The 11,917-nt window shown below is 46.2% G+C and overlaps 1 protein-coding gene across 1 annotated transcript; it reads right to left on the reverse strand.

Annotated features, from left to right (window-relative positions):
• Positions 1 to 947: 947 nt before the first annotated feature.
• Positions 948 to 11,801, reverse strand: LOC119923945 (olfactory receptor 7A10-like). The gene is made up of 2 exons (XM_038743100.1): positions 11,295 to 11,801; positions 948 to 1,886 (listed from the first exon to the last, which is right to left on the reverse strand). The coding sequence occupies exons 1-2, from the start codon at positions 11,799 to 11,801 to the stop codon at positions 948 to 950; spliced, it is 1,446 nt and encodes a 481-aa protein (XP_038599028.1).
• Between the last annotated feature and the right edge of the window lie 116 nt (positions 11,802 to 11,917).

Genomic DNA, 11,917 nt, shown 5'->3' on the forward strand with positions numbered 1-11,917 from the left:
CTTAACAAAATACAGGTTTAGACACAGATTCACCTTTTCCGATAAGATGGATAACCCCAATACTAGCAACATCCACTGATTTATTTTTCTCCTTGTGGAGAGCGTTGTGCATAACTTCTTCTGTGATCTCAACCCATGACACTTTTCAGTTTGGAGCAAGAAGGCAAAGAGAGAGCTGCCTTTGGTTTGATTACATTTTTCCCTGGCCTTCTAAACACCCCTTGGAGCCAGCTCTTCACTGGAATAGGCTGAGCTCCACCCAGTGTCATCATCAAGTGAATAGGCTCCTCCAATAGTGAAAGACAGAGAATAGAAACCCACCTTTTATTTTTGTATGAGGGCCTGATCGTGTGTCTCTCTGTGGGTCTGCTCTGGGAATCCAGAGACATGGGTTCTGGTGCCGGTTCTGCCTCCTGGGGTTATGCCATCACTAAGGATCTATCTGACCTAAAAAAACAACCGAGGGTGATCTGCAAGGTAGACAGATCCAGAAGGTATCCTGAAATTAGTTGGTTATCGTGATCAGTGAGCAGTGCAAGGCAACCACCTGTGAAGCTAGGACATTACAATTTAGCATAGGCACTGTGTCCTTGTCACTTTGGCCGTAAATCGAACCTGCTCATTTCCAAAAAAACCTTTTTGAGCACAAGCAACAAGAGTGTGCAAGTGGCACGGCACAAACTGCTAGCACTAAAATTAACTCCTCTACACAGGTTTAAAGTCCTGAAGTCTCAGAACCTAGGACTCAATAGGAGACTCCATCCACCACCAAGCAGATGATAATGATGGTGACTGGGGACAGCCAGTGCACTTGACCCTAACAAGAATGGATTTTGACAAATGCATTCTGTTCTCAAAAATGGTGATCGGTCTCACTCAAAGAGGATTCGTGACTCAAAAGCTTGTTTCATCGGATCCTGCTTCCTTCCAGGATGCAGCAGAATGAATCACAGTCTTTGCATGAAGACAGTTTTCCCTCTGAACACATTTCTCAGAGCCTCTTTCATGTCTCTGTTCCTCAGGCTGTAGATGAAGGGGTTCAGCATGGGGGTGACCACCGTGTACATCACAGAGGCTATCGAGCCTTTCTGTGATGCTTGGGTATATACGGGGCTGAGGTAGACCCCTAAACCAGTGCCATAGAATAAGGAGACCCCTGATAGATGTGAGCAACAGGTGTTGAAAGCTTTATATCTTCCTTTGGCAGATGGGACTCTTATTATGGTGGTTATGATGCGGGTGTAAGAGAAAATGATACCCAAAAAGGGAATAATACCCAACATAATGGTCAGCACATACCGCAATACATCATTGATCAAAGTGTCTGTGCAGGAAAGCTTTAGGACCCGATTAAACTCACAGAAAAAGTGAAGGATTTCATTGTCTGTACAGAAAGATAACGGAACCACCAATAATGTGTGAACCAGGGCATCAAGGCTACTGACACTCCAGGACCCAACAACGATGAGTGCACAGAGGCGTGGGTTCATGATGGTGGTGTAGTGGAGGGGGTGGCATATAGCCACATAGCGATCACAAGCCATCCCGACGAGGAGGAAATGGTCTAGACCTACAAAGAGAAGGAAAAAAAACATTTGGGCCAGGCAGCCAGCATACGATATGGATTTATCTTGGGTCAGGAGGTTGGCCAACATCTTGGGCATTGTGTTAGATAATAGACAGGCATCAGCCAGGGAGAGGTTTATGAGGAAGAAGTACATGGGGGTGTGCAGGTGCGGGTAGGAGCCGACGGCCAGGACGATGAGCAGGTTCCCCAGGACCCCAAGCAGGTACATCCAGAGGAACAGCCCGAAGAAGAGCTGCCGCTGCTCCACCCAGTCAAACAGTCCCAGGAGGAGGAATTCCGAGATGCTGGTTTGGTTCCCCTTCGCCATGGGGCCAGAAAATCTGCTGGGAGAGACATGGCAGGAGAATGAGATGACAGATCAATCACATTCTGGTTCTGCCTCAATCTAGATTCTATGTACTTTAATATGTGTGTGTGGTGTGGGGGAGGTTAACATGGGCAGAGAAAGCAGTGGAGAGGCCCCATCACTCGACTTCAGACCACCCCAGCTCTATTGGAAAGGTGGTTAGGAGGCCTGGGGTCTGGCTGGACATCTTGTTCACCTGAAAGTCTCCCACTCCCACTCTCCAGCCTTCCTGGGGTCCTGGGTCTGCCCTTCCTGGGCCTGTGTGTGTGCCAGTACAGGGTGAAGTGGGTTCATTCAATAGTATTTATGGGGCGCTTACTGTGTGCCAAGCACTTGGAAATGCAATTCTGCCCTACCCCCAGGCATAGCATTGGGCTCTCCCAGTCTGGCTGCTCCCCATTCTCCATAGAGCACCCCATCAATCAATCAATCAATCAATCATATTTATTGAGCGCTTACTATGTGCAGAGCACTGTACTAAGCGCTTGGGAAGTACAAATTGGCATCACATAGAGACAGTCCCTACCCAACAGTGGGCTCACAGTCTAAAAGGGGGAGACAGAGAACAGAACCAAACATACCAACAAAATAAAATAAGTAGGATAGAAATGTACAAGTAAAATAAATAAATAAATAAATAGAGTAATAAATATGTACAACCATATATACATATATGGTATACATATATACCATATATACCATATATACCATATACATATATACATATACATATCAGAGACTTGGAGCCCCTCATCAGTGGCCCCTCAGGCTTCTCCTCACCCGACTGAAAAATCCCAGTTTCTTCAGACACTCTACTCACAGACTTTCTTCCCTATCACTGTTCTCTCCTGGGCCTTCTCCAAATCCAGGATAAGAACTCGGTCACTGAGAATCATGAGTGATTCATCTTGTTCTTTCGATGATGTCCAATCCCCTAAATACCATTCATCCTGGTAGAGAAGCAGCGTGGCTTTGTGGAAAAAGCACAGACTTGGGAGTCAGAGGTCGTGAGTTCTCATCCTGGCTCCACCACTTGTCAACTGTGTGACTTTGGACAAGTCACTTCAGTCATTCATTCAGTCATTCAATCGTATTTATTGAGCGCTTACTGTGTGCAGATCACCGTACTAGTTACTTGGGAAGTACAAGTTGGCTACATATAGAGACAGTCCCTACCCAACAGCGGGCACATATAGAGACAGTCCCTACCCAACAGCGGGCTCACAGTCTAGAAGGGGAAGACAACTTCTCTGTGCCTCAGTTACCTCATCTGTAAAATGAGGATTAAGACTGTGAGCCCCACGTGGGACAACCTGTTAACCTTGTATCTACGTCAGTGCTTAGAACAGTGTTTTGCACATAGAAAGTGCTTATCAAGTACCATCATCATTATTATTGTTATTATTGCCATTATCAACAACAGCTCTGCCCAAATGAACTTCCCACATTCCCCCAATAACTCCCAAATAACTGACCCTTCCCATCATTGTCTACTATTCAGTCTACCATCCTTGTCACTTGTACTCTTCTTTCTCAGACCAAATGCACAAAACATACACACTCACTCCAGCCTCCCATTCTGCTGGTTCTGCCAATTGCCCAATCCTCAAATCTGCTTCTCCCACTCCCATATCCATCCTTTGCAGAAGAGCAGCCAGAGAATGAGCATCATAGCGATGAGATGACCTGGAACCTGCCTGGGACAGGAGGGAAGCAACTGTGCCTCTGAGCATCCTATTTTCACTGTTGGAGACAGAATCCAGTGCTGGCTGAAACATTAGCCTGACTCAGGAATTCTCTTGAACAGAGTTTCATATTCTTATAACCCACCTGAGATTTCCTCTGACCTGTTCTCTGACACTTTTTTCCCTCTCTAAGCTCTTTTCCCTCTGGAAATTCACTTCTCTAATCCATCTCTTTGTATGTGCCTCTCCTCCAGTCCCCAGAAGAGCCAGATATTGACCGAGGTATCTTGAAAATTGGGTCCGGAACTCTCTGTCCCAGTGAGTGATTGTCAGAGGACAGCTTGGTCCCTGCAGAAAGTTGCAGCCCTGAGCTTCTTCCAGGATGAGAACTCCAATATACAGGGTTACGGCCAATGTTCCCTCTAAGCCATGCAGGTGTACAGATGCACAGCGAGCCTGAAGGGACCGCACGTAGGGCATCTGTGTATATGAGTGAGGCTGCTTCTGTGCTCATAGAACTGAGTTCTGCAATGGAAAAACAGTTTCGCCTAATGGAAAGAGCACAGGCCTTGGAGTCAGCAGACCTGGGTTCTAGTACCTGCTCCGCCAGTTGCCTGCTGGGTGATCTTGGGCAAGTTATTTAACTTCACTGGGCCTCAGTTTCTACATCTGAAAAATAGGGATTCAATACCTGTTCTCCCTCCTGCTTAGACTGTGAGCCCCAGGTGGAACAGGGCCTGAGTCTGACCTGATTTTCTTGTATCTATACCCGTGGTCGGCACATAGCACTGAACAAATAGTATTATTATTATTACAATAATAGGACAGGAAGACTACATCACTCACACTTGGCTGCAATACTAGCACTGGGTCCCAAGAAGCTCAGGAACAATAATAATAAATCAATTGTATTTATTGAGTGCTTACTGTGGGCAGAGCAGCACACTACGAAGCACTTGGGGGAATGCAGCACCATAGGATTGGTAGACACAGTCCCTGCCCTCCTGGAGTTTGCAATCTCCTTCTTCCTCTGCACACTTCATGGAGGGAACAGGGAAAAGACAGCCATGCAAACCAGAACTCTCAGACAGGGAGAGCCCAGGGACCTTGGCGAGGAAGTGCCCGCTGCTTTTAGGGGCTCCTAATCCTCAGCATAGGGGCAGCTGAAACTAGTTGAAAAAGTCCCATTGACCACATTGGATTTACAGTTAGTGTCCCAGGCCCTACGGTTGGCTTCCTGACCCCCCGGGGCCCTATCTTGGAGGGCACTGTGACCTTGTGCTGGAAATTAGAAGCTCAAACCGTCTTCTTACCCTACTACATCTCTCTGGATGTTGCCTTCTGATCCAGGTGGTAGTCACCTGGGAAAACTTTCAAACTGTATGTGCTGTCCTACAGAGGACCAAACAAGGCTCTCTACCACCTTGATTGGGAATGGGAAGCCAAGTAGAAAGAGTAAGAAGCACACGCGCGTGTGTGTGTGAGAGATCAGGTTATCCCACGTGGGGCTCACAGTCTTAATCCCCAATTTAATAATAATAATAATAGCATTTATTAAGCACTTACTATGTGCAAAGCACTGTTCTAAGCACTGGGGAGGTTAACAAGGTGATCAGGTTGTCCCACGGGGTGCTCACAATCTTCTTCCCCATTTTCCAGATGAGGTAACTGAGGCCCAGAGAAATGAAGTGACTTGCCCAAAGTCACACAGCTGTTAAGGGGCAGAGCCGGGATTTGAACCCATGACCTCTGACTCCAAAGCCCGGGCTCTTTCCACTGAGCCACGCTGCTTCTCTAATATCCCTCCCTCCGCACATCCGCCACTCTTCCTCCCTTCAAAGCCCTACTGAGAGCTCACCTCCTCCAGGAGGCCTTCCCAGACTGAGCCCCCTCCTTCCTCTCCTCCTCCTTCCCCTCCCCACAGCACCTGTATAAATGTGTATATCTTTGTACGCATTTATTACTCTATTTTATTTGTACATATTCATTCTATTTATTTTATTTTGTTAATATGTTTTGTTTTGTTGTCTGTCTCCCCCTTCTAGACTGTGAGCCCGCTGTTGGGTAGGGACTATCTCTATATGTTGCCAACTTGGACTTCCCAAGCACTTAGTGCAGTGCTCTGCACACAGTAAGTGCTCAATAAATACGATTGAATGAACGAATGAATGAATGTGTGTGTGTGTTTGTGTGTGTGTAAGAGAAAGAGAATGAGAGAGAGAGAGAGAGAGAGAGTTGAGTGTGTACATATGAGTGATCCTAAATCTCTGATCACTACTCCCACAGTGCTTATCCTCCACCTGACCCCACTCGACCTTCCCTCATCTTGGAACTGGAAGATGGGGCTGGTTCATTCATTCATTCAATCACATTTATTGAGCGCTCACTGTGTGCAGGGCATTGTACTAAGTGCTTGGGAAAGTACAAAACAACCATAAACAGTGACATACCCTGCCCACAATGAGCTTACAGTCTAGAGGCAGGGAGACAGACATCAATATAAATAATTAAAATTACAGCTACGTACTTAAGTGCTGTGTGGCTGGCAGGGGGGAATCAATCAATCAATCATTGTATTTATTGAGTGCTTACTGTGTGCAGAGCACTGTACTAAGCGCTTGGGAAGTACAAGTTGGCAACATATAGAGACGGCCCCTACCCAACAGTGGGCTCACAGTCTGGAGGAAGAGTAAAGGGAGCAAGTCAGGGTGATGCAGAAGGGAGATGAGGAAAAGTGGGGCTCAGTCTGGGAAGGCCTCTTGGAGGAGATGTGCCTTCAATAAGCCTTTGAAGGGAGGATAGTAATTGTCTGTCAGATTTTAATTTCAGCCTGTCATTTCTGAACCTCTGCAAAACTGCATTGTGCTTCAAGTCTCTTTTGACAATAGGGAAACTGCCCCGCCCTTTAGCAGCCAGGAGTCGGACTGGTGGACCCAAGTGACTAAGGATAGCCTGTAGCCTAGATTTCTGTCAAGGAGACCAGCTGAAATCAACCTATTTACACATTGGATATAGAGATAGGGAAGCATACGACATGAATAAATCCATAATGGTTATTACTGGGTCATACCTATGGACCATGCTGTCCAGGATTTTATATCTGTAGTGGCATCAGGATGTTTGGGAGCAACTGTATGATAATGGCCCTCCTGGGCATCCATCTTCCAACACCCCTCACTTTCCCCTCTGGAACTCTGACTTTCTCTCAAGTAATAAATTCCATGCATTTATCCCCTGCTGGGTGAAGAAGGGCATACATTTGTTTGTTCGGGGCTCCAATGGGGGCCCCTTTGTCCTGGTGCTGTGTGCTTTGGGGAACAACAGTTCCACATTCAGCCTTCCCCACACTCTTTATAATTCTGTAAATTTCAATCCTGTGGCTTCTCAGCATGCATCTTTTCACACCTTTAAGTTCTAATTCTTTTGGCCTATTCTCATAAGGAAATTTCTTAATCCCCCTGCTCATCTTGGTTATGCCACAAAGTAAGTGGGTAGAATTGGGGGAAAGGTTTTCCCTTAACTATACAGACATTTCTGGTGTCTGATGGAGTGAAGAATCTGAATCGGATATTTGTGTCTGCCATCCTTCTGTGGAGCAGACTGTGAGAACTTGTCTCAAAATAAATTGATTCGACTGAGGGTTCCACTCCCCTCACACTCTCCTCACCCCCCACTCACTGGCAAACAATTCTAACCTGGAAAGTTGGTGCCGGTCTAGAGCTCTGTCCCCGAGGGGTCGGGCTCCTCAGCCTTCCTTCATCTTCTCTTGGCAGCAGCCTGAGCATGAACAGGGATGAGGGATACAGGACAAGAATGCTGCATCTTCACCCATGGGTGCAGTGTGGGCAGAAGCAGGGCTCATGGCAAGACTATTTGCAGGAGTCTCTGGGCCCCTGGGGCCGCTGGCCCATGCATCCCCCAGGTCCCTGTTAGAAACAAACACTCAGTGCCTCATCTCTGCCCTGGCCCCTCTGGGCTCTACTGAGAGAGTGATCTAGAAGATTGCTGACCACAGTGAGAGATGATAAAATCACACAGTAGGAGTAGTACTTGTAGAACGAGGAGGAAGAGGAGGAGGAGGAGGAGTAATGGTACATACTGAGTGCCTGCTAAGTTCAATACACTGTAGTAAGATCTTGGGAAAGTACAACAGAAACAAATGACATGCTCCCTACCCACAAGAAGCCTACACTCTAATGGGGGAGACAGACTTATTAAACATTTGCAAGTTGGAGAAGCATTAGGAAAACCAAGGTCAGCTAGGGATTAATATGAATATGCCAGGATGAAATACCAGAAGAAATATGAATAAATAATTGAATGCACTATTGAATACACATATACACATAAGTGTTGAGAATGGGTATGAAAGCATAAGTACTAGAGAAGGCTGTTGGATGGATATGACTCAGAGTTTTGGGCTTTTAGAAGAAGTTAAAGACGGGCAGAACTGAGATGTGGTGGAATTTGGGAAGAGAGGGAGTCTTTGGCTGGAGGAAGAGTGTGAGCTGGAGGTGGGTAAGTTGGGAACGGGAAGCATTCATTCATTCAATCGTATTTATTGAGCGCTTACTGTGTGCAGAGCACTGTATTAAGCACTTGGGAAGTACAAGTTGGCAACGTATAGAGATGGTCCCTACCCAACAGCGGGCTCACAGTCTAGAAGAACTTAGAAGCAGTTAGAAGGTTAGCTTGGAGTAGCAGATAGAGAGAAGCAATTTGGGAATCATCTGCCGAGACCGGATAGCTGAAGCCATGTGAGTGGATGAGCTCCCTGAGGGGGTGAGTGTAAAGTGAGAAAAGAAGGCAACCCAGAACAGGCCTTGGCAAGACACCCACAGTTAAAGGATGAGAGGTGAATGAGGAACCAGTCAATGAGACTGAAAAGGAGCAGTCAGACAGAAAGGAGAACCAGCTGAGTACTGGGGTGGCCAAACCAAGATCAGACAGTGTTCCAAAGAGGAGGGGGTGGTCCCTGGTAGCAAAGGAAGCCAAGAAGTTGAGGACGATTAGATCAGAATAGATCCCATTGGACTGAGCTATGAAATGGTTACTGGTGACTATGGAGAGTGTGGTCTTGGTGAGATCAAAGAGGCAAAAACCTGACGATAGTGGGGCAAGAAATTTGGTGGAGAGGAAGTGAAAGCAGTAGGTGTATGCAACCCTTACAGTAGTTTGGACAGGAAAAGGAAGTGGGAAATGGCTTTGCTCCTCTAGTAGAGGGAAAGACCCTCTGTGGGTCAGGAGATTCGCCTGAGTTCCCCTGCCCAGCCAGCCATTAAAGAAACAGTATCATCAAAGGGAAAGAGAAGCAGCCCCTGGGCAGCTGTGTGAACTTGGGCAAGTCACGTAGCTTTTCTGGGCCTTCGTTTCCTCATCTATAAAATGGGGATAATGATTACTTCCTCTCCCTCCCTCACATAGACATTTTGAGGAGAAAATGAGAAATTGATGAGAAAGCACTTCAGATAAAATTAAAATGCCATTCAGTTACAAACAGTCCTTGAACCTATGACACAGCTGGTTCCTGAAAACTGCATGAAGTCAAAACATTGTAAATTGGGACCTATTTTCTCATATGGCAAGTTATAAATGAGGAAATAAGCTCCTGAACCATGGTCGAATACACTTTTTCTTACCAAAATTTTCCAAAACTGTATACTTGGTAAATTATAGAGTAGCTACATTAATATGTTTATATTCTAATCAATCAGATTGTAAATTCCTCCACTAGATTGTAAGCTTCTAGAGTACAGGGAGCATATCTACCAACTCCATTGTACTTTCCCAAGTGCTTAGTACCATGCTCTGCACACAATAAGTGCTCAATTCATAGACTGATTGGTTGATTGATTGATTGAGTCAGAGAGGTTGTATAATATGGATGTTGACCACCTCATTGAAAGTAATGTGGTCACCTCGACCCTCCATGGTGATTACTTGCGCCCCTGAAACTAGTGCCCAGAAGAGGATAGTTTAAGGAAATCAAAGAACACAAGTGTTGTAAATCTGAAACAGGGTGCAAATTTTAGAAATGTAAATGCTACTATTTGTTCTTGCTCAAAACCATAATATAGGACTGCCTGTATTACTGCTTCTCAGTCAGGTTGATTCTGTGGATGGCTCCCCTCTCGTGAATTCACGGTTTTCCCCAGAACCACAGGTAGCAGTAAAGCCTTTGTCTGTGACCCCTCTATGGAGATGAAGACGAGTTGCCTGCCTGCCCAGCACTTTAGGTGCCCTTTCTTACCATGGTGCTACCCCATGCAGGTAGAGTAAGCCACAGGGCAGTGCTCTAACCCAGTAATTCAATCAGAAGGGCCATTAGCCAGGGAACATTCATTCATTCATTCAATTGTATTTATTGAGCACTCACTGTGTGCAAAGCACTGTACTAAGCACTTAACACTTAAGGAACACTTAGGGGGACCTTTATAAGCTTATTTGAGGGACACCTATTCATGCCAAAACACACTCAAACAGAAATAGGTACAAGAGACAGTAAATGTTCCATTATACTTAATGCCCAGAAAAGAGGGCACTGTAGATAGGCAGAGGAAAATAAAGGATATTACATTTTGTTTCCTCCTCTTCAAGCTATGCCACCTATCAGCCAGAACCCTCTCTCTTAGATTGGCCACCACCCCCAACTACATACAAATACACTCTCCCAACCGCTATCATATTTAGTGCCACATGCAGCATGTGGACATCATTCATGTTGCCAAATCTTGAAATCGCGGCCAGTAAATGTAGATCTATTCATAGGATCTCTGCAGCACAAGAGATACTGGAGAAATTCAGGGGGCACACCAAAGTCTCAATTGTATGTCTGAATACACCTGAGCACACTTTGTTGCTACTGTTGTCTTACGCTGTCTAGTCGTGTCTGATCCTTTAGCTCAGACGTATTCAGACATATTCTGCTAAGCTGTATGAATAGTTCCATGAGTCCCCTTTGACTCAGGAGAGTACTAGACTCTGTATTAAGCACTTAGTACAGTGCTCTACACGCAGTAAAAGCTCAATAAACACCGATGATGATGATGATGATGATAATGATGGCTTGAATCCATGGAAATCGCTGATGGCTTGAATCCATGGAAATCACCTATAACCCACTCTAGGAATTTGGGTGCCCCCCTGGAGGTCAACAGGTAACCTAAGCAGATGATTAGCAGATACAAGCGAATCCACCACATCCTTCCACCTTCTGAGGATAAGGGGGAAGGGCTCACAGTATCTTGGGGAGGCTTTTCCAGCTGAACACATTACTCAGGGCCTCTTTCATGGCCTTGTTCCTCAGGCTGTAGATAAATGGATTCAGCATGGGGCTGACCACCGTAAACATCACAGATGCTACCGAGCCCATCCCAGATGTTTGGGTGGAAGATATTTGACTGAAATAAATCCCAAGGCCAGTGCCATAGTACAAAGAGACTACAGACAGGTGAGAGCCACAGGTGGAGAAAACTTTATATCTTCCCCCAGGAGATGGGATTCTCAAAATGGTAGAGATGATGCAACTGTAAGAGAAAAGGAGACCTGTGAGGGGAACAACACCCAAAGCTACTAAGACTACATACACCAAGACTTCATTGAAGAGGGTGTCAGTACAGGAAAGCTTCAGAAGCTGGCTAAGTTCACAGAAAAAGTGATGGATTTCATTTCCTGCGCAGAATGATAATCGAACCACCATTAGGGTATGTAAGAGGGCATCAAGGCTACCGATGCTCCAGGACACCACAATTGTCCAGGCACAGAGCTGTGGGCTCATGATTGAGGTGTAGTGGAGGGGGTGGCATATGACCACGTAGCGGTCAAAAGCCATCCCAGTGAGGAGAAAACTGTCCAGACATGAAAACAGCATAAAACAATACATCTGTGCCAAGCAGCCAGCATAGGATATGGATTTATCCTGGGTCTGGACGTTGATCAGCATCTTGGGGACCGTGGTGGACAGAAAGCAGACATCAGCCAGGGAGAGGTTGGTGAGGAAGAAGTACATGGGGGTGTGCAGGTGCCGGTCGGAGGCAATGGCCAGGATGATGAGCAGGCTCCCCAAGACCCCAAGCAGGTACATCCAGAGGAACAGCACAAAGAGGAGCTGCTGCTGCTCTGCCCGGACAGACAGTCCCAGGAGGAGGAATTCTGATATGCTGGTTTGGTTTCCCCTCTCCATAGAGCCAGAGGATCTGCTGGGGGAGATGTGGCAGGGGATTAGGGGGATGGAGCAGTTACATTTCTTTCTTCTTCTTCTTCTTCTTCTTCTTCTTCTTCTTCCTCCCTCCCATCCCT

The sequence above is a fragment of the Tachyglossus aculeatus genome, unplaced genomic scaffold (genome assembly GCF_015852505.1).
Source record: "Tachyglossus aculeatus isolate mTacAcu1 unplaced genomic scaffold, mTacAcu1.pri scaffold_67_arrow_ctg3, whole genome shotgun sequence".
NCBI classification, from domain to species: domain Eukaryota; kingdom Metazoa; phylum Chordata; class Mammalia; order Monotremata; family Tachyglossidae; genus Tachyglossus; species Tachyglossus aculeatus.

What these genes read in the sequence shown, in the direction of transcription:
- LOC119923945 (XM_038743100.1), bottom strand. Translation starts at nt 11,801, where the DNA reads ATGGAGAGGGGAAACCAAACCAGCATATCAGAATTCCTCCTCCTGGGA. An exon ending in TGGTTCGATTATCATTCTGC is followed by an intron (nt 1,887 to 11,294) that starts GCAGGAAATGAA and finishes CCCATGGCGAAG; the next exon opens with GGGAACCAAACCAGCATCTC.